Source organism: Mytilus trossulus, chromosome 3, assembly GCF_036588685.1.
Source record: "Mytilus trossulus isolate FHL-02 chromosome 3, PNRI_Mtr1.1.1.hap1, whole genome shotgun sequence".
Taxonomy (NCBI): Eukaryota; Metazoa; Mollusca; class Bivalvia; order Mytilida; family Mytilidae; genus Mytilus; species Mytilus trossulus.
In genome coordinates this window covers 66,878,999-66,902,275 of record NC_086375.1, presented here as the reverse complement: position 1 = coordinate 66,902,275, position 23,277 = coordinate 66,878,999, and the positions used below count along the sequence as shown (strand labels likewise).

The 23,277-nt window shown below is 31.4% G+C and overlaps 2 protein-coding genes across 2 annotated transcripts; one reads left to right on the top strand and one right to left on the bottom strand.

The window, feature by feature from the left end:
• Positions 1 to 5,127: 5,127 nt before the first annotated feature.
• On the bottom strand, positions 5,128 to 10,974 carry LOC134712184 (ribonuclease H2 subunit C-like). Its single transcript, XM_063573483.1, has 5 exons — positions 10,739 to 10,974; positions 8,420 to 8,488; positions 6,865 to 7,028; positions 5,963 to 6,021; positions 5,128 to 5,463 (listed from the first exon to the last, which is right to left on the bottom strand). The coding sequence occupies exons 1-4, from the start codon at positions 10,884 to 10,886 to the stop codon at positions 5,968 to 5,970; spliced, it is 435 nt and encodes a 144-aa protein (XP_063429553.1). The 5' UTR covers positions 10,887 to 10,974; the 3' UTR covers positions 5,128 to 5,463; positions 5,963 to 5,967.
• Positions 10,975 to 11,008: 34 nt separating this feature from the next.
• Positions 11,009 to 15,850, top strand: LOC134712185 (uncharacterized). Its single transcript, XM_063573484.1, has 3 exons — positions 11,009 to 11,290; positions 14,131 to 14,275; positions 15,645 to 15,850. The coding sequence occupies exons 1-3, from the start codon at positions 11,128 to 11,130 to the stop codon at positions 15,676 to 15,678; spliced, it is 342 nt and encodes a 113-aa protein (XP_063429554.1). The 5' UTR covers positions 11,009 to 11,127; the 3' UTR covers positions 15,679 to 15,850.
• Positions 15,851 to 23,277: the final 7,427 nt, after the last annotated feature.

Here is a 23,277-nt window from a genome sequence, read left to right as displayed (position 1 = left end):
ATGCTATATAAAACAATTACCACTCATTCAAAAAAAGAAGTGTCAGCCTTTTTTTATCATACTGATTTTATTACATTTGTAGATGTCTGTTTCCGTTCGATTCCGTTAAATACCAATTCCTCAGACCAATTGGTACTTTGTGGAACGTGCAATGTGAAAAATGCCCGGCAGGCATTGCTTTTTATCAGGAATTTAATGTAAAAAAACTCATCAAAATCGGACTTGAAATAAAAAACAAATATATTTTTTCAGGCCCCCCCCCCCTATTGGCCCCCTTTATCTCGGGTCCCATAAGAGCAATATAAATCCGTAGGCAGTCTACACATAGAAAATTTAAATGGAATATAAAGAACAGGTTTTTATTACATTATAGATGTCTGTTTCCGTTCGATTCCGTTAAATACCAATTCCTCAGAGCAATTGGTACTTTGCGGAACGGAACGGAATAATAAATTAAAAAGTTTAAATCAGATTCAACTTGATTACTGTTTAATTTTCTAATTCTCGTCGGCACGAGAGGTGGAAGGCCTCTTTTAAAAAATATAATTACCAATGGAAGGAGTAAGATTTTTTGTTTTTGTCTAAGCTGCCTTTGTTTTAAATTCTTAATTATTTATCTGGTCGGGAATGCTATCTAAAACACTTATTTCTTCTGCAAAAAGGTGTGTCAGACACATTTTTTTTTATCATACTACTTTTATTTCATTATAAATGTCTGGTTCCGTTCGATTCCGTTAAATACCAATTCCTCAGAGCAATTGGTACTTTGCGGAACGGAACGGAACGGAATAATAAATTAAAAAGTTTAAATCAGATTCAACTTGATCACTGTTTCTAATCATCGTCGGAACGAAAGGTGGAAGGGCCTCTTTTAAAAAATATAATTACCAATGGAAGAAGTAAGACTTTTTGTCTATCCGGCCTTTGTGTTAAATTCTTAATTATTTATCTGGCCGGGAATGCTATCTAAAACACTTATTTCTTCTGCAAAAAGGGGTGTCAGACACATTTTTTTTTATCATACTGCTTTTATTACATTATAAATGTCTGGTTCCGTTCGATTCCGTTAAATACCAATTCCTCAGAGCAATTGGTACTTTGCGGAACGGAACGGAACGGAATAATAAATTAAAAAGTTTAAATCAGATTCAACTTGATTACTGTTTCTTATCCTCGTCGGCACGAGAGGTGGAAGGCCTCTTTTAAAAAATATAATTACCAATGGAAGGAGTAAGACTTTTTGTCTAAGCTGCCTTTGTTTTAAATTCTTAATTATTTATCTGGTCGGGAATGCTATCTAAAACACTTATTTCTCGTGCAAAAAGGGGTGTCAGACACATTTTTTTTTATATCATACTGCTTTTATTACATTATAAATGTCTGGTTCCGTTCGATTCCGTTAAATACCAATTCCTCAGAGCAATTGGTACTTTGCGGAACGGAACGGAACGGAATAATAAATTTAAAAAGTTTAAATCAGATTCAACTTGATTACTGTTTCTAATCCTCGTCGGCACGAGAGGTGGAAGGCCTCTTTTAAAAAATATAATTACCAATGGAAGGAGTAAGACTTTTTGGCTAAGCTGCCTTTATTTTAAATTCTTAATTATTTATCTGGTCGGGAATGCTATCTAAAACACTTATTTTTTCTGCAAAAAGGGGTGTCAGACACATTTTTTTTTATCATACTGCTTTTATTACATTATAAATGTCTGGTTCCGTTCGATTCCGTTAAATACCAATTCCTCAGAGCAATTGGTACTTTGCGGAACGGAACGGAACGGAATAATAAATTAAAAAGTTTAAATCAGATTCAACTTGATTACTGTTTCTAATTCTCGTCGGCACGAGAGGTGGAAGGCCTCTTTTAAAAAATATAATTACCAATGGAAGGAGTAAGATTTTTTGTTTTTGTCTAAGCTGCCTTTGTTTTAAATTCTTAATTATTTATCTGGTCGGGAATGCTATCTAAAACACTTATTTCTTCTGCAAAAAGGGGTGTCAGACACATTTTTTTTTATCATACTACTTTTATTTCATTATAAATGTCTGGTTCCGTTCGATTCCGTTAAATACCAATTCCTCAGAGCAATTGGTACTTTGCGGAACGGAACGGAACGGAATAATAAATTAAAAAGTTTAAATCAGATTCAACTTGATCACTGTTTCTAATCATCGTCGGAACGAAAGGTGGAAGGGCCTCTTTTAAAAAATATTATTACCAATGGAAGAAGTAAGACTTTTTGTCTATCCGGCCTTTGTGTTAAATTCTTAATTATTTATCTGGCCGGGAATGCTATCTAAAACACTTATTTCTTCTGCAAAAAGGGGTGTCAGACACATTTTTTTTTATCATACTGCTTTTATTACATTATAAATGTCTGGTTCCGTTCGATTCCGTTAAATACCAATTCCTCAGAGCAATTGGTACTTTGCGGAACGGAACGGAACGGAATAATAAATTAAAAAGTTTAAATCAGATTCAACTTGATCACTGTTTCTAATCATCGTCGGAACGAAAGGTGGAAGGGCCTCTTTTAAAAAATATTATTACCAATGGAAGAAGTAAGACTTTTTGTCTATCCGGCCTTTGTGTTAAATTCTTAATTATTTATCTGGCCGGGAATGCTATCTAAAACACTTATTTCTTCTGCAAAAAGGGGTGTCAGACACATTTTTTTTTATCATACTACTTTTATTTCATTATAAATGTCTGGTTCCGTTCGATTCCGTTAAATACCAATTCCTCAGAGCAATTGGTACTTTGCGGAACGGAACGGAACGGAATAATAAATTTAAAAAGTTCAAATCAGAACCAATGTTTCTAATCATCGTCGGAAAGGACGACGTGAGGTCAGTCTAGATATCATAATGCATGACTTGCAAATGCGTTAATTTCATGATAATTTATCAGGACAATCCGACATATTCATTTACAGAATAGTTCCCGATGTTATACATTATTGCACATTTCACCTGTGAAGATGAGATTATAGTACATTTGTGTTATTTGTATATGGAAAACCGTAAAACACAGAAATTTTAAAGTTTGTTTTGTTTTAAAGATTTTTCGAAATTTTGATAAATGCCCCCTTTGGATACCTTAAATGAAATTCTGTTCCGTTCCGTTCCGTAAAGTACCAATAGCCGTTATCTCCCTGGAGTGTTAGGTACCACCTTACAAAAAACATTGCTACGAATAGAGAAAACTTTTGATGTGGGTTCACCAATTTCTAAACCACTGAAGATAAAGGGTGAAATTTCTTAAAATGCTAAAATGGAGGTGATGAGGAGACCCCTACAAACTGTCCATAGCTAGTTTCCTTAATTTTCAGAAAGAGGAAGTCCATATGTATTGATATGCCTGGTTAATACCAAGGTTCACATGCACATTTATCAATCCATTGAAAGGTTTCTATCAATGTATAGAGCAAACTTTGTACTGTAGTGTCAGTGGTATCTGTAATTATCTTGCTCCTGCTTTGATGAGATGCAGTTAAGAAGTCTGGATGAATTTCACATTAGTAACAAATTTGCATGAGTCGGGCACACTAATAGTTCACAATAGAATGCATGAGGTCAAGGTCAGATAAACCTGTAAGATAGACATGAACTACATACACCAAATATAGTTCACATATTGCTTATAATTACAGGAGAAACAGACCTAACTATGAAAACTCATTGTCCAATGGACCATGAAAATAAAGATTAACCATGCTGGACTAATCTGTACACTGTACAATCATTTCAAACACCAAAGGAGAAAAATGTATTGCATGAGTATTGAGAGATGGAACAAAACCAATACTAAACATTGACTAATAAACCTTGAAAATGAGATGAGGGTCTGAGGAAACCTGCCAGATGGAGATCTACACCTTTCAATCTTTGACCACAAAAACTTTCAACAGCTTTCATTTTTGATCAACGAAATAAGGTTATGATCAGGTTAATTAATGTTCAAATGTCAAAACTTGCAATAATCACTTATACCAAATATCTTTCTTTTATTTATTACACATTACAAAATAACTATTCAATAATTTTGGAATCATGACCATTGAAATTGACATTTGACAGAAATAAATCTTTGCAACATAACGATTCTGTATAAAAGGTTATAAGCATTAAAGTCTTTCCCTTCTGATTTATAAAGGTTTATACAATAATTGCACTGTCAAAATAGCATCCCCTTGTTGTGCTTTGTCCAGCTTTCGTGCATTGACATATATATAGGATGTGTAGGATGTTCAGCTTACAATTAAATCTAAAGAAGAGACTTTCCGAGCAACAGCAAACCAGATTTTTATTTCTCATTTATGGGCATTATGTTTTCTGGTCTGTTTGTCTGTCTGGCTTCAGGTTAAAGTTTTTGTATGAGGTATTTTTTTAATTTTTTTTGAAGTCCAATCAACTTGAAACTTAGTACACATGTTCCCAATAATATGATCTTTCTAATTTAAGGCCAAATTAGAGTTTTTACCCAATTTTCATGGTCCATTGAACATAGAAAATGATAGTGTGGATGAGGCATCTGTGTACTGGGGACACATTCTTGTTTAACATTTATTTGTGTCCTTGCATTTTTTAATATCAAAAGGATTACAACTCCAGAAGGGTAAAGTGAAAATCTTCCATTTTAAACTTGACCTCTACTTTGTTATCAGTAACAATATATAAAAGATTGAAAAGCTTTGGCTGAATTGCTCACGAGTTAAAGCATGGACGAGACTGGAAAGATAATTTTTTAATCTTTCAAGAACCACAACTCCTGAACAATGAAATTGAAAATCACCAATATAGAACTTGACCTTCATTTTGTCATTCAGAAACAACACATTAAAATTTGAAAAGATTTGGTTGAACATTTCATGAGTTAAAGCAGGCACGACTGGAAAATTCATTTTCAATCCTTCAAGAACCATAACTCCTGAATGGTTTAAGAGAAAATATTGAACTTGATGGTAATGACCTCCATTTTGTCTTCAGTAACATAATGAAATTTGATAAACTTTGGTTGAACAGCTCATAAGACTCTATTTGGCAGCCACCCAACCCGATAACAACCCCATTAACATTACTGATTTTTCCTTCAGAAATCCAGTTAAAAATGGTGATTAAGTATATCTGAATACAAATATTTTATTAGCACAAACTCATCAACAATAAATGGTTAAGGCTCATGGTATATCAATTATCTGAATAACAATTTTTTTCATATTTTATTTTTTAACTGCTTGATTCACATTTATAATTGTCAAGAGTACAGAAGATGTCATTCAACAGATCCTATATTATGTGTATTTTATTTTCATTTCATTAACAATTTATATATATGCTTCAAAGTATTTTTTGTAAGAAAATTCTGTCAATTATGTGGCACTGAATAATCTTCCATTCCAGTTAATTTTATTATTTGACATCTATCACATTCTGTCAAGGTCAAGTCTGAATAATATTCTGTAAAATAAAAATATAGGATCAAAGATATGCAATTACATCTAACATTTTTTTATATCCAATTAAATAATAGAAAGCTATTATAAAATCATAATTGTGAACATGTTACTGTATTGGAAAAGTGACTAGCAAACATGCATTATGAAATCAAAACAAAATAACAGTATTCTATCAAAAAAGTAATTGGTTACACATTAAAGACAGCTTTTATAGCAAAATGAAACTTGTGTACATACCAAGAAGAGTGAAATTGATAAATGTTGATTGATTAATGTCAAGCAGCAAATATTTCATGCATGATCAGAACAAAAGAAGGGTGAGAAGAAAACTTAGTTAATATTCGGATCTACAGATCAATAAACAAGTCATCAGATTTCCTTTTTCTATTGTCAATTTAGTAAAATCTTTGGTGAAAGTCTTTTTCTTTCTTGTTTCTCTCTTGGAATATTTTGTGAATTAAAGTGATTTTAAAGTAAAAAGACTGTGAGGAAATACTTACACCCTTTAACTATCTTCCATTTTTATTGGTATGCTATTGGAGTTAACAGGACTATGCAACTACAATAAATAATAAAAAAATGCTATGTAAATGATGTAATGGCATTTTAAAGTAGGTTAAAGTTCTTAGAGAGCAAATAGAGAATAGCCTATAACTAAAATTTAAAATTAAATGTAACATTAGTTAAAGAAAAATATTATATCACAACTCAATAATGGAAGGTCATGGGTACAAGGTTAGCCAAATTTTAATCTTGAAAAATAGGGAAATATTCCTAAAACAATTCAAGAATAGCAGGTGCACAGCTGCAGTCTAATAATCGAATTAATTTTTGAAGTTTCAAGTATCTGGGTTGATAACTGAAGTAAAAAAAAAATTATAATTGGTACTGTCATTTGCAACTTTGCTGAATAATAACTAATTTCTTAAACTTACAATAATGGGTGGAAATGCCATAAAAGCAGGTGCAAAACATTAACAATTGTACAATCTTTCTGAGAAGTTCCATGGTTCTGAGTTAAAGCTTTACTCAAATAATGTACTGTGGATTCATTTATTTGTGTGGGTACCAATTTTTGTTTTGTTGATTGGAGAAAACTTGCAATATCATGGATATTTGATTTCTTGGTTTTGCCAAAGTTCTTCATAAAACCAAAGTTTACAAAATTATTTGTTGAACATTTAATTTTGTGGTTAACCTGTACCATGAAATCTAGGAAATTGGTATCCAACAAATAATGAATCCACAGTATCCACTTTTCACTACCCAGCATCACCATATATTATAGTTAAGCTTTGACTTTGTAAAAACCCATCCAAAAATGTGTCTGTTTGTGGGAAGCCCTCTACACACCACCCTAATTCACAACTATATTTTATTAAATAATATCAATAATCCTTACAACGTTAGCTATTTCCATCCAGTCTATAACCTGATGAAGTTTATCCTCTTGTGATGTCTTTTTATCCAGATTCCAGAAATGAAAGTTAGAGAATTTGTGTGTTGCTATCAGTTTTCTCTCTTCTTCATCTGTATAAGCTTTTCTTGTTTCTTTCAGTATAATACCTTTGAAAAAAAAGCTAAACATGAAAATATTAAATATTAAAACAATTGATTTTTAAATTGTCAACCACTTTTCAAGAAGATTTTTATTTTGCTGTTAGTCCTGTTTCTCTATTAATTGTTCAATTCAATTGTGCAAGTATTCTAAATTGTTGGGCAGTATCTTTTTAGCGCCGAAGCTACTGCTACACCACTTCAATTTAAAAAGAATATCTAGGTATCATTTGTGCCAATAATAAAATCATCTAATTTCGCCAAATTCATGAATATATTTTTTTTACTTGCATGTATTTATATCAACTAAATGATTGACCTTCCTCCAAATCTTTCTTTAATTTCTAATCTAAATGTTCTTTTTTGGAGTGCTCTTAATTAATTATTAAAAGGTGGCTCAGATAAAATATCAGATGCTTAATCTTTAGCATGCTGTTCTTAAAACCTATCTTTCTATTTTTTGGAGTATTACAATGTAGTTTCATGACTAATAATCTAAAAGATTATTACAACTTGACTTAACTTTTCATCTCCATCTAATTTTTCAATTTTTCTAAAGATATGCCTGGTCAAATGCATGTTCTACGACAACGATGGTAGGTTTATCTTTTACTTTCTCTAACATTATATCAGGCATCTTTCAATATGAAAAACTATTTATTACTATTTTTTTTCATAATTTTGATTAGACCATACTAGTGTTCAGTTCAATCTAAAGTGAATAGGTTGCTGATAGTACATGTTACGTTATGATATAGCTGAACAATGTATGTTCAAAACTAATAGGGTGTAATTCATATACTTTTGTAAGATGTTTTATTTCAAATACACAATAGAGATTGTTAGGCAAGCTGTAGATATATATACAAATAGTTTTCAATTTTTATTTAGTCAGTTTATCCTTCTCATGACCTGTTCAATGAATAATCTTATTTAATTAACATGTGGTACTTAACTTTATCAGTTCTTCATTGCCAATTTAGGAGTGCAATTTAGTCAAAATTCATTTATAATGTAAAAATTTCTTGTTTTCCTTAGAATTTCTCATCTTCACCAAGAAAGGTCACTAGACTGTCTGGTGAAGCAACAAAGAAAGAACACATCATAAATTGTTCAGATCATTTGAAAATTATTGATGTTGTCTACATATCATCTTAAATCATAAATATTAGAGCTAGAGTAACAGACTCTACCAACAAATCTAGTGTAATAATATATATCTGCCCATGCTACTCAAACGTAAAATATTTAAAAAGCTTGAAAAGTCAACTGTCTCAAGAAAAGAAATATGGTATCACATTTGATGCAGTTGTAATATCTATATTAATCAGGACACTTCTCATAAAATGTATGTACTTACAAAATGTATTCTTTATTTCTAAAACAATATACATTTTTACCTGTGTAACCTGAAGGGACTTCCTTTACTTCACCATCAAGAGGCCTCCCTCTAAACGTAGATGTCAAACCTGTAAACAAATGGTGTGGTAGTTTTTTGAATCAATTTTAAGACCAGAGTGGAAATGTTGAAAGGTCTCACCCTTCATTACTGACCATAATATATAGTACACCTGTTATTACAGAAAAAAAAACATGTCTGTAATAAATAAAGGTTGTTATTACAGCTTCTATACATCACTTCAAAGCATTTGCTAAGACATAGACCATGCTTAATCATTATGTACATGTATCCTATTGCATTGTAAGATTGAATGATCAGAGCATGTAATGACATTCTGTTTAAGTTTCCCATCCATTCCAAAAATGTGTCACATAAAAAGCTACATGCCTTTAATATATTTTGTAATTGTAACTAAGCCTTGTTATTACAGCTTATAAGTTTATCATTAAAACATTTGTAAAAAGGTCTCGTGACTCTCGTCTCATTGATTGACCATGGTTTACATGTATGTAAAATGTATATATATTGATCTTATTCGAAAATTAGTCATCAAGCATGTCAAGGCCAAGTTTTTAGTTTCTGCAATTATTTCAGCTTCATGCATACCCAACCTCAACCAACACAGATTTCCAATAAGGCAGCAACCATTTGATTTTCTGGGGGGAGGGGGGGGGGGGGGGGGAGGGGCTATGGTTTTTTTTGGAAAAAAAAGTTTGTTTCCAGTTTTTGGAGAAAAAAATAATTTGTTTTTGATTCTGAGAAAAAAAAAATTGTTTGTTTCACCCTCAGCTGCCATTATATGTTATGCTATAATTGAAAGAAAAAAAATGTTTTCGGTTTGTCGCTAAAAAAATAGATTGTTCTTCGCCAAAGGCAAAACAAAAAGTTTGCACAGAAAAAAAAACCATAGCCCACCAGAAAATCAAATGGTTGCTGCCTAAGATGTATCTGTATCATGCAGGGGCGTAGCTAGAAAGAAACTATGTGCAAGCACCTACCGCCGAACGGAGCGAGACGAAAAAATTTTGGGACCCTTTTATGCAGGAAAATGGTTTTTTTTCGGTTTTCGGTCATAAGAAAGTTGAAAGAGGAGCTACATGTAGATAGGACTTATAAACAATTTATGAATGTAAAACTATTCATAAATCTTCTGAATAAAGTAAATCATGGTTAATTGAAAAACATATAAACTACACATTTTTCTGATACAGAATTTACTCAAAATTGTCCAAAATCTGCTCTTCGGGTCTAGGCAGAAACGAGCTTCTCTATTTTTTGACAATATTCACACTGAAATCTCGATTAATAAGCAGTAATGCTAGCGATGATAACCTGTCATTGTTCGTTGTTGATCGTACATTTGATTTCAACAGACGTAGTGACACTGATGGTGACTGATACATCTCCACGGTAGCACTAGCGAGATGTTATAAACCAGTGTACGTGTTTGCCATCGAGCGACCTCCCAATTGAATTCGTCAAAATTACATACCAGGTCAGTTTCGTATGTCATGTATGTCTCAGACAATGTTGAGATTTGTTCGTTTGTTATATTTCCTACGACACGAGGAAGCAGATACGCCGTGACACAAAGGAGCGATTTTCTGATAATACCAGACGAGATTCCACTCTCCAGTTCCATTATCATATGGTCTGTAAACGCAAAATATAATGAGACTTTCCAATACTGTTTTGGCGTGTTAGCAGGATGAATGGCTCTGGTAGTCCCTAACACATCGCCGTGGCATAATTTCAACGATATCGAAGGGTTTAAAGCTAATGCCGATTGGTACACCTCATTCCAAACAGTTAAACCGTACTCTGTAAAATGTGCTCCGAAACTACATGTATTGAGTATAACAAATCTAAATCTTGTAAAAGATCTACACGTTACAGTGTCCGATTTTGTCATGCATGATCTCCAATATAACTTCTATTTTGAAACCAAATGGCCGTTATTTAATGACATTTCATCAATCAAAAAAGTGACAACATATGTGTTTCCTTTAAAATTTAATTTATAAATTTTTAATTTTGCAACATTTTTTTTTGCATGCCGAACCGATGTGCACGCAACTGCGTGTTGGCGTATAGGGAGCTACGCGCCTGTCATGTGTATGGGAGCAATTAATTAAACTTGATTTTGGGCCCAAAAAAATGAATCCCAATTAATGGCCTAGGCCTCACGTATTGTTTTCCTTTTTGATTTGCAAAGAGAGCAACTTGTATCTTCTTCTTGTTCGTAATGGATGGAGCCTACATGTATGTACAATTATTAATTGAATAAGGAAGTTTCGATTTATTAAAAATAAAATACCTTGACTTTCCTTGTCTTGCTTAATTGAGCTTGCAAAATATTCTTCTACCTTTGCTTGACCATTGTAACTAATCTCACACGGTAAAAGGTGAGTTTTGCAATCCGGAGCCCTATTACAAGAGTCTACGTCTATTACCACGGCACTCATTTTAAATTTATTTATTCTAACACTTTCCCGCGGATTTGTCAGAATTATCGGTATTTAGTAATCTATTTTGTGATTGGTTCAAACAACGACATAAAAGAAAATAACTAACCAAAGTACTCGTTAGCAAAGATGGTCTGTATATTTCCGGTGTCATGTCAGCCCCCATGAAAGATTTGACTTTGAATACTTTTTCCTTCTGATTTGTTAAAAATTAGCTGAAAATGCAAAATTATATAGCATCATGAAAAGATATAGGTATTCAGCTTCTCAAAGGACTGGATGGAAAAGATACCTGCCTTTAATGTATGCTTTTACTGCATGGAATTTCTTTGGCTATATAGCTTGGCATAAAATAATGAAGAAAACTAAAGAGAAACATCCAGAATACGACTCTCTAACTCACAGTAAGCTTTACAGCTATATTTAGAAATTTCAATATCTCTGTTCTGGTATCATTCTATGCTTTTTTTTTTTTATACTGATATCCAATCTTTTAGAAAAATCTAAATTTTTACAGAAGAGCTAGGTACCACCATGAGGATTTCTTTTTGTCGAGTAATACACTGGCGGATCTAGAAATTTTCATAGGTGGGGGCCCACTGACTGCCTAAGAGGGGGCCCGCTCCAGTCACGCTTCAGTGATTCCCTATATAAGCTACCAAATTTTTTCATTATGCAGCCATCTGCCATGATTTGGGGGGGGGGGGGGGTCCCCCTGGGCCTTACCCCTAAATCCACCTCTGTAATATGAGGCAGGCATTACCTGTAAATGGGGACAAATGTCTGTATGAATTATTTTTTTGTAACTTATTAAAATTAAATATTTGTTTAAAAAAAAAAGAAACGAAAATACAGTAACGTTTCCGATTTTGGCTCTGTTGTTAGGGATTTTAGTTGTGACGATGTTTAAGTTATAATGTCATATGCCATGTAAACAAAGAAATGCTATAATCAGGTAACATTTTTTCATATCAAGGAATTATTAAAAATGATATTGGTATTGCATTCCTTCCTATTTTATCGACTAGATGAATATATATTTTACTCAAAGTTTCATACAAACCAGACCGGAAGAAGAAAGTACATTGTAGATTTCTGTGCAAATGTGGGAATTCAAAACATGACATCCAAAAAATAGAACGATTTTGAAGTTCATTGAAGTTATCAGAACAACGAACATGACGAAAATTTTCCAGATTTTTTTTAATTTTTTTTTATTGATTTTACTACTGTTATTGGGGACTTTGTCAAGTATCGAGTTATAAAAAGTGAGGATCGGGTAATTATGGTGAGGTTGAATTTCCTGTCATTTATTCATCATCCACGCTCAAACTCTGTCTCAGGAAAAAAATATCTCTGTACACTTACCTCAGTTTCAGCAGAGACATATTATACATTAATGTATTTATACATGTATGTCTCTGGTTCAACAACATGAACAATGTTCTACAATGTATCAAAAAGACAAAATATATAAAAAAAAAGACAATAAGAAAAAAACTTTCTGTATTTTTATAGCAATACAAATAACATGATAAAGCATTTTTTAAATTATATTTCAAACACAAAACCTTAAAAACGGGTATGAACATCAAAAGGAGCAAATGCTAATTGGGAGGCAATGTGATTTTGGGCGATTGAACCTGGATTCCTCTGTTCTTCAGTTTTAAAATTGATGCTAAACAAAAAAATTATGGTTAAAAGAAACGAGTGCTAATATGACAACTCTTAATCCAAGTCACAATAAGCACATATATATGATTAGTTGAAGTAAACCATTTCATAGTCAAAGTATGGTCTTCAACACAGAGCCTTTACTCACACTGAAGAGCAAGCTATTATGCCTTAATAAGGGCCCCAAAAATGACTAGTGTATAACCATATAATGAAAAAATAAAGTGCTTATACATGAGGGTAGTAATGGGGATACCTTTATGAAGAATAATGGTAAAAGCTCTTGCTAAATGATGTTAATGGTATTTTTTTGTGCATGACAAAAAAATGAACACTTTCTTTTATATGATAAGAAAATCAACTGATTTTCATGAATCACGTTAATTTTTTTCCTAAAATAACCGTAACAATAATTTTTTGAGACCTCTGACAAATCACTGTAAACATTTAACCAATTTGATGCTAATGGTAGCCGAAAATGACTGTTTAACGCCTGACGATAAAGGGCATTACTACCCTCATTCAGGTACATACCCACACCAAAATGACATTACTTGCAGATCTGAGAGAACTCATAGTTACTGACAGCAGAAATGATTCTAATGATCTAGTTTGGGGCTGCGTATATGTAGTGGCCCTAAAATCAGCTAGTGGCCCCAAATACATTGTAGTTATGTGAAATTAAATTCTTAATTCAGGAAAAATGAAATGATAATTGCTATTCCATAGTGGTATTATTTTAGTAGGTTTCTTTATATGAATTGGATTTTGAATAAAAAAGCATATTCACCTGAGAAAGTGTTATTCAACGCGCTAAACGTCGCACGCTTTTACATGCAACGTTATGATTAAATGTTTCATGTAAAATTTGTTTTGGTATATATGTTATTCCTTAAATACATGTTCTTCTCTCTGAATATGGAATAAAACAATTACTGTCTTTTGTTTCGGTAAATATGGGGTTTAATTGACTTTTGAAAAACTGATATTCACTTCGGCTGTCGGCCTTAGTGAATATCATTTTTTCAAAAGTCAATAGAACCGCATATTTACCTCATCAAAAGACAGTAATTGTATAATATTTCAGGAAATGTTTAATTCCATCAACTATTTAAGCAACTTTGATTGTTCCTAATTTGTCGTCAAAGTGTTTAAAAATCTGGATTAGATTGCTGTTATAGATTGCATCTTATTACATGTATCAACAATTTAATATGTCCATTTATATAAAAGCACCATTGTTAAAAATATAGGTATCACAAACCTGGTGCTGTATATTTTAGATAAAATAACATATACATTAAAAGATAATACTTTATATATACATGTACATGTATCTAGATCATACATTTATGTCATGAAAGTAAAACATGAAACAAAACCCAGCTACCAACAGGATGACTACTTACTGAAACAAACAAATAAAAGACCTACATACAACAACGTACAATGAACACATGTACAAATGTGCATTATTTGGAAAGCTTGATATTACATCAAAGCAAGAACTTCTATCCTAGTTGTGATTTGAGTTTAATATTGTTCTACTTGTTCTAAATTCCCCTTGTAGCACAAAAAGCATTATTAGTCTATGGATATGGTGATTCAAATGCAAAGACTACAAAAATTACCCTGGGTAGAGGCATGAAAGTGGAAGAAATGACAGGCAAAGAGTTATTTCACAAGTACAGTAAAGAAGGAGAGCAAGAAGAAAAGTGAGTAAAAGATGCATAATTCACATGTATCAATAAAATAAAGAAGATGTGGTAGGATTGACAATGACAACTCTCAAACTGAGACCAAAATTAAATGACCCAGAAATTAGCAACCATAGGTTATGGTATGGCTTACACAATGAGCAAAACCCATACCATATTGAAAGCTACAGACATGACAGATGGCTGCATAATGAAAAATTTAAGACGAGAAAAATTAATCGCCTGATTTATATATCAAACAATAAACGATTTTTTTTTTTTATGAAATTCAGTAACACATGACATCCACTGAATCACTGCCTTGAAATAGGCACTTAAAGAAAGCAGCAGGTTAAACATGTTAATAGCAGGTGCCAAATTTAAACCTTTCTCATATCTACACATGTATAATATAAAACTTTCATAATAAGCTGAATTGCTTACAAGTGTAAAACTGTATTTTTTTTGGATGTTTAAAATTGTGTCATCATACTTATAACATGTATAAAAAGATATGGTGTCAGAACAAAATGTTAAATATTCAAGGTTAAAAAATAGAACAAATCTATAGCACTTATTTCAACTATAACAAATTTTTGGTAAATACACATTAATGAATGGCTATTGATTTTACCACACTTTTTTCTCATGGTTTTGTAAATACATGGTACATTGTACTTATTATTTTTTAATCTTCAGGAATTTCTAAAATAAAATAGTATGTGACAAAGTAAGGAAAAAAATCCCATCTCACTGTACATGTAACAGTTTATGTAAAAGGAAATGATTTTTCAAGATCAAATTGTTAATGAATTATATACTGTGCTATTTATGCTTTCAAATTTCATTGAGGCATAATCATTTGTGTTATACAGACACTGACTGTACAGTTTTTTCCTCCAGATACTTCATCTAGCATCCTGGTAATCAAGGAAACTTTAAATATCATCTTGTTCCTAAATAATATATACCATCACATACATAATGTAATGTATAAGAAAGCCAATTCAAGAAATATTATCATCACATTACCTTAAAGCTAAACATGCTAAAAGGCCTCATGGAGAACACTGACTGTATATTGCCTTATTTATGACATGGACAGTGCGTTTCTGTAGAGTTTTATATATGACGTCATTAAAAGTATATATGTTTGCGAAATGTTTATTTCGATCCTCCAATTTAAATATTGTTGCTTTTTACCCCTAATATTTCATTTGGAACAGTGGTAGGAGTTATAAAGAATAATCATAAATTTGTTTCAAAGTCTGAATTTTATTTTACATGTACTTGACTGCAAACAGGATAGGAAATCAGCACAGCCTGGCCTTCAACCTGTTTCTAAGCCTTGTACATAGTTGTTATATATTTTAATGGTATTTTTCAGGTCAGTTGAAAATGTTATTGAAGCAGATGAATGAGAAGAGGGCAGACGATTTATTAGAAGATTTTAGTGCTACTAATTACATTACTGACCACATGGTCAACTGAAATAATGGATATAAAGTGATTTACTATTCTGTTAATGACTATTGTTAACAGATGTGTTTTTGTTTTAAAATGAATAACATGTAATAAAGAACTTTTTATTTACGAAGTAGTTTAAAGGATTGAATATAGCTTAGATGCCAAGATCAGTAACTGAATTGTATATAATAATTACAATTATGGGTACAGACCTCAGTGTAATGTTACCATTCCCAATATTTCACCATCCAATTAAGGAATGATAATTACATATCTATCAATTGTGGAGGAATAGTTGAAATAAGTAAAAATTAATGTAACCAGGCAGTGTTCAGTTTCTGTAGTAAAATCAGGGATAACTTCTGAGCCAGTTTCACACTTTGATTATCCTCAACTGGTATAAAACACTTCCACAGTAGAAAACATCTTGAAAAAATTCAACCAAACATGCAAAGATTCTTTTTTAGGACTGCAGCTGCTTTTAAAACTTTTTTTCATTTTGAAGTTTCCCGTACAGAAGCATAGTATTAACAGTTTCTGCCTAACAACATCTGTTTGTTAATCCACAACTCCTTTACCATGACATGACAGAATTCAGCCAAACCTTCATTTTCCTTTACAATACTATATACACAAATTTTCCATGACTGGTCCACTTCTGCTGATATAATATGTATCTGAAGACAGCAGACCATTCAAGTTAGCATTGAGAAGCCGTAACACACCATCATACAGATTATTTTTCTGTGAGCTTTAGTAGGCTAACAACTGATATATAAGGAGAAGTCTTGCCATCATAATGGTTATCATTAGTGATCTTTGGTTGTTTTATTCTTTTCGGTCAAGTTGTTATTTCTTTGACACATTCCCCATTGCCATTTGCAAGTTTATGTTTACTTGCAGGTATTTATATCTATGTCACAAAACATGATCAATTAGTGAGTGTTGCTTGCTTAAAATCTAGTAACAAATATTTCATGTATAATCAGGAAGAGAACAATTTATCATCATAACAAAAGGTAGGTTCTTCAAGGATTTTTATTTTTTTCCCACCTATATAACATTAAACTTATAAAAGTGCATATAAATTTAAAAATGGTAACATTAAAAAAAAAGTTGTGTGGGAATTAATCAACAGTACTAGATCCACATTAAATGATTTTCCCAAACTGTCAGATCTAAAATAGGTCAACATTATTGAATTTTTCTTACACTCTTTGTAAAGATTTTTGTCTTCAACAAAACTACTTTTTATGGATCATTTTTGTGTTTTTACCTATTTTCTAGAAAATTGTAAAGAGATGATTTCCAGAAACAAAGTGTAAAAAAATAGATCTTTCTTCCAAGGGTAAGTGCTCTTATACAGAGTGGACTTGCGATTTAAGGCATGTTCACTGATTTGTAGTTCTTCAACTTCAACGTCTGCAACATAACAAAATAGTTTAAAAAAATTATTCTAGGGCTATAAGGAAACATCTGACAATAGTGGCTGTGTTAATATTAGTTCTTGTAAGATCAATTTTGATTTAATGTGCCCAAGTGAAATAAACAGATCCTGTTCACATGTGGTGTCAAGCTCGTTGCTCAATTTAAAAAACCTGTGATGTGTCGAATTTGGGAAAAAGATGGACAGGAATGTGGTTACTGCGTTTGAAACATATCCCTTGTTATCTGTTAAAAGGTCATCAAACTTGAATAGGTATCTATAAAATATCATTCTTCTTAAGAAGCTCCTGTATGATGTCAGCCTCATGTGAATTAGGGAACCAGTCAACAAAAAGAGGAATAAAGTTGTTCCAATGGAAAAGCTGATGTTTTTTTTGGTCAAGAAAATTGGTAAACAGCAAAATTGATAAGCAAAACCAGAGACAGTATTATATGTCTCTGGCAAAACAAATTATTGCTCTGTAATGATGATTTTAAGTCATTATTATTGCACCTGTAGTGTCAGTGAACCACCAGTCACAGAATGCATGACATTCAGAATACTATCTGTTTGTGGAATGCTATTTGTATAAAGCTTTATAATTATAGTCAGAGGGTTGAAGAACTATATGCTTCATCTGTTTTGTTTTAAGAAGTATCCATCTGTCATTATCATATGTCCAATATCCTTAACCTCATTTTCATAGTTCAATGACCACTGAAAAAATGAAAAGCTTTTTGTCATGTGTATTTCTCCCCAATAAGAAGAAAAGGGTTATTGTATTTGGTATATGGATTCCTTACAAGGTCTACATGTCCGTCAGATATGGTTCTCGTGACACGACCTAAATCCATTGATCAGTAATCTGTGATGAGCACTTAATACTATTTAGGCAGTAGGGTAAATATCTTTGTTGTATGGAATCATTGTTATTTGAAAACGCAACTATGGCAGGTTTAGTTGCACTGTTTTTTTTACACTGTTCATTGGTCAATGATAATATGTTGTGCTTTGGTCTGTTTTTAGATTGCTATATTGCAGCTATAGGTTTATATATTTTGAGTATTGGGTGATTATAAGGTGTACATGTCTATTTGGCAATATTCATCTGACCTTTACCTTATACTTATGTTCATTGATCAATGTTAATATAAAAATATGTGGTAGGATTGCTCCATGAGACAACTCTCCACAAGATACCAAATGACACAAGTCTTTGTCTTACATACATGTATTACAAAAGTAAGAAATTGGTCAACTATATTTTGTGCATGGAATTTTTGTAAGGTGTGCATATTTGTCTGGATTGTAGCATCTTGCCTTGACCTCATTTTCATGGTCCATTGTTAATGTTAAGTTTTCCTGGATAAGTTTAGATTTAAGATAATATAATCTACAGATCAACTTTATTTGGTGTACATAAAGATTGTAAGGTGTAGATGCAGGCCTCTACATTATCATTTTTTCTCACTTGTCCCTTCGGACAAGTTGCAAGAAAATCAACTTGTCCGAACTCTCAACTCACTTGTCCGAATTTATAATTAAAAATCCTCCATATTGATTATACATGTCATATGCAATAATAAACTTGCCCTTTGATTGTTCCTATTAAAGATCAATTAAGGGAGCATTTTATTAAGTTATATGAATACCACATCAAAATTCATTTTATTATTTCAGACTGAAGGCTTATTTGCAAGACTGAGCTCATTGTCACTATCATGTGTCAATCATTAAATCATATATCTCTTCCCATACCACTAGGTTCTCCTATTCATGGACCTATATTCATTCTTAAGTAGTGGTATGGTTTAAACCAAATACACCTGGCTCCTTGTTTACAAATAAATCTTTTTAATTTATTGATGGTGCCAAACAAGATTTTACAATTTATCTTGATTTTTACATACATTGATATATGATCATGAAGTTCATAAAACATTTTAGTAAAAAATTTGCCTTTTAAGATTTTATTTAATTTTTACATCTTAACTTTTTTATTTTAAAATGTAGATCTCATTAAATAAAACCTTTTTTAATTTAATGTTATGCCTTAAAGCAAATCAAATGATACAAACTTTAATTCAAAATTTTAAAGTTGAGGTAAAACTCCATATCATGCATATGGAGGTGCTCCTAATTCAAGATGCTCCTATTAAGAAGAAACATTTACATTGGTTTCCTTCCCCTTACTTATTTTCCCCTGGTCAATGGCTGCCATCATGTTCAAATACGTTCAAACAGAGACAAATTAAATAAGTTTATATGTCTCTGGTTCAATCAATGAATATTTATTTCATTTTGTATGATCAATAAAACAATCATTCATATTTTTAGGAATGTATAAGTCTTGAATTTGTTCTATTAACATCTGACATCGATTTTTTCACTTGTCCCATCGGACAAGTAGTATGATGAATTTACTTGCCCGACACCTATTTCCACTTGTCCCGGACAATCGGACAAACGGTAATGTCGAGCCCTGAGATGTCTGTCTGTCCTAAATGTACTTTTAACTGGTACCTCATTTACATTTTTCATTGGTTATTACAGTGAACTTCTCAAAACTGGCCACCTATTGGACCATGAAAAACAGCCGGTTTGTTGAAATTGAAATCACACTTCCCTTTAATATGCTTGTTTTGAGTATATACCAGTATGTTAAAATGCATTTTACAGTAATCAAAATATTCAATATGAGTGCCAAATATTGCAAGATCTACAAAAATATATATTTCAGGGGAAATAACTCCAAAATTGAATTTCCTCCTTTTTCCAGGTTGATATATCATTTCTTGCAGATATTTTTTGCAACTACCTCCTAGTTTTCAAGATAACAGTCAAAAACAGGTAGATTTTCTAAATTTTTGAGGGGAGATAGTTTGTTGTGCTGACTTTTTACCCTATTAGTTTTTTCCAATTACTTTTTTTTCTAGATATATATAAGCAAAAATTTGTTTTTTTAATACTGCTTTTAAATGGCTGTTTCACTGAATCCACATACCCCTCCATAGACATGAAATATGTTGTTTTATGTGTTTCTCAGGTACAGAACTGTAGAATATGTCATTGGCTTTTACCAGTAAACAATGGTAAATGTTTAACATATTTTGGATGGCTTTTTGCATCTTCAAATTGCATGCTGTTCTTTAGAAGAATAATATCCTATTGGTTTTTCTGATACACAAGAAAAAAAAATATCTAGATACTTTTTCCCCAACTTTTAATGGCATATGAATAACTTAAACCTCACACAAAATGGAACTAAACACACAAATATTATTTTGCAATTTGATTCCTTCATTGAAAAAAAAAGAAATACATTGTATTTTTGTAATCTATTCAAGTCTTGATTGCTCTAGCAAATAAAATTTGAAAAATTAAAACTCTAAGACATGGTTATAAGTCTACAATGCATACAATGAAAGGTTATAATTACACAATTATTCTACTTGAGCTTTACAATATATTTGGAATGTTTTGGTACTATAAACCGTAAGATACTGACCTATATTAGAAACATACCTGTAATCATTTCTACATGAAGTACAAATCATAAACACATAACTAAATGTGTTCTTTCTTTTACTAGCACAATCTTATTATGAAAGAAGTTTATATGTGCTATCCTCAAATTTTACAGTAGAGAGTAAACGAAAAACACATATATAAAACTTACTACAAAGTAAGATTGTGACTGTAAAAGCAACAACAAAAAATAAAGGAAATTTTGCTCAATAATGTTTCATTCATAATATGCTATTTAATAAAACTGTAAATAACACAAGATAGTCCTCATGGTCACAAATACCTAAGATTGCATACAAGATAGTCCCCATTGTCACAAACATCTAAGATTGCAATATATAAGATGTAAAACCCTATATAGCAAATCCTTTATCAAAAAATTACAAACTGACAAATTCACACCTTAGAGGATTAGGACTGATTGACTTAAAGATTTTTTTTTGTGAAAAATTATTTCAAAAAAGTTTAATAAAAACAACTAGGTTTTAAAATTTGTGGACCTCCCAAAAACTTCCTAATCTAAGATTTAAAAAAGTTGTTTTCCAATTTTTTGAGAGTTGCCATGATTAAGCTTTTCTGCACTGAGTGCCAATTTTTTTACACCCATCGCTTAAAAAAACAAACATTTTTAAATACCTTTTTACTTCATCTATTGCAAACTAATTTCAAAAGGCTATGCTTTTTGTTAAAAAATCACAAACATTAAATATATCACATATCATTTCAAAAACATAATCTAACAAAATTTATAATTTGCTTGTAAATAACAATGTTCTGCCAGAAAGACAATGAAAGTCAATAAAAAAAGCAAGAAAATGTTTCTATAGGATATGCTCCACTCCCATTTTAAATTTCGATTTTCAGTGAACCCTGAAATTAGGGTCAAGTGTAAATCAAAACATCATTTAAATGGTTCACATCACAATAAACATACATATATTACCCAGTACATGTACTTAAGTTTCTAGAAAAGGTGGGAACAACTTAATGAACCAAAAATTTAAAACATGAAATGGGACAGACTAATGGACGGACAGAAGGAAGCACAGACAGGAAAACATAAAGCTAGCCCCCTTTTAAGAAGGTAGGGCACATTAAAAACAGAAAATACATATCTGTATTTTTTTCAAATAAATACCGTTCAAATGTCATATGTATAATTTGAAGACACATTACCTTAATATGTATAACAAATAACCAGAACGATGCAATCTGGTGCATATCATTTATAAACTACAGCTCACAGAGGCATCCTTTAGCTGGCCCGTAAACAAATATATATATTAACAGTAAAACCAAAGAACATCTTGTCTCATTTTACAAAATTCAGCTACACCTATGGGTGTCTAAAAAGATTATTACATACACCAGATATAAGCTAAATGCTCTGTTTTTTAATTGTATAGCCATACTACAGATATTTTAATTTGTTGTAAATATCAATAAAATCAGATTAGGAAAATAGGTCACATTCTGGAATGGTTGAAATGGCAGCCAAGTAGCTTCATGTATTCAATGCAGCGAGAAACTACAGCTCACAGAGGCATCCTTTAGCTGGCCCGTTAACAAATATATATATATATTAGTTCGATGATAATGGATGTTCTTTTACATCGACAAAAAAACTTTGAAAGTTAGTGTTTTTATGTTTTGAATAAAGTGAAAGAGGGCTGAATAATGCGTTTTGAATACGTTGTTTCTGACATATTTAGTTTCAGATGGATCTTGCACTAAAAGTAATATAACCCCACATACAAAATCTCTTGACACTAATGGTGTTGCAATTCAAAATCAGTGTTACACAAATAATTTGATATTAACTGTTTCCGATGTTGTTAATTACAATATTTAAGTATAGGCTTTAAAAATATAACTCAGAAGGCATAAAGTTCTGAAACTGAATTTAAAATATATCTTACCAAGTGATAAATAGACATGATCTTTAAATCTGTTTTCGAAAATAAATGTACAAAAGTAAGAGATAAAACTTGTGCAAATTCATCAATTTATAAGCTAAGAAAATAATAGTGGTTATATGATCATGGTTATATATGATCTGAATAAGTTATATTATCTAATAGGATGGCTTTATAACAAATATGCGTAGTCATATTTTAATCTGACATGCAAAAAGTAAGCTACTACACTTAATCAAATAGCACAACATAGGATAGCACCAAATCACAAAGCCAACATAATAGCATTAAAGCTTTACACCAGTCTTGCAAAAAAAGCTATCACCAACTTAAGTAAACATAAGTTTTAAGACAAAAGGATTCGTTATACAAAAAATAAATATCTTATGATTGAAGAAAGTTCAGACAATACAAATGGTTAAATACACAATGAAAATACAAACACATCTGCAGAAAATGTATTATTTTCTAAAATGTATTCATACTCAAACTCTGAAGCATCAACATGATCAATGAACAAATAAATATAATAAGTATTAACATAATTTATGGAAAATATTTTTTTTACAATTAATAGCAAGATTTTCCAAGTTTTTATAACTTCTAAAACAAATAATATGTTAAATAGTGAAAAAGTATTCCCAAAAGAGATTTTAAAGAAAAAATAAATTAAAAAAATATAT

Coding starts and splice junctions, on each gene's coding strand:
- LOC134712185 (XM_063573484.1), top strand. CDS start 11,128: ATGAAAAGATATAGGTATTCAGCTTCTCAAAGGACTGGATGGAAAAGA. Junction 11,291..14,130: donor ATACGACTCTCTAACTCACA/GTAAGCTTTACA, acceptor TTCCCCTTGTAG/CACAAAAAGCATTATTAGTC. Junction 14,276..15,644: donor GAAGGAGAGCAAGAAGAAAA/GTGAGTAAAAGA, acceptor GGTATTTTTCAG/GTCAGTTGAAAATGTTATTG.
- LOC134712184 (XM_063573483.1), bottom strand. CDS start 10,886: ATGAGTGCCGTGGTAATAGACGTAGACTCTTGTAATAGGGCTCCGGAT. Junction 7,029..8,419: donor AGTCCCTTCAGGTTACACAG/GTAAAAATGTAT, acceptor TTTTTTTCAAAG/GTATTATACTGAAAGAAACA. Junction 6,022..6,864: donor GGATGGAAATAGCTAACGTT/GTAAGGATTATT, acceptor TATTTATTGTAG/TTGCATAGTCCTGTTAACTC.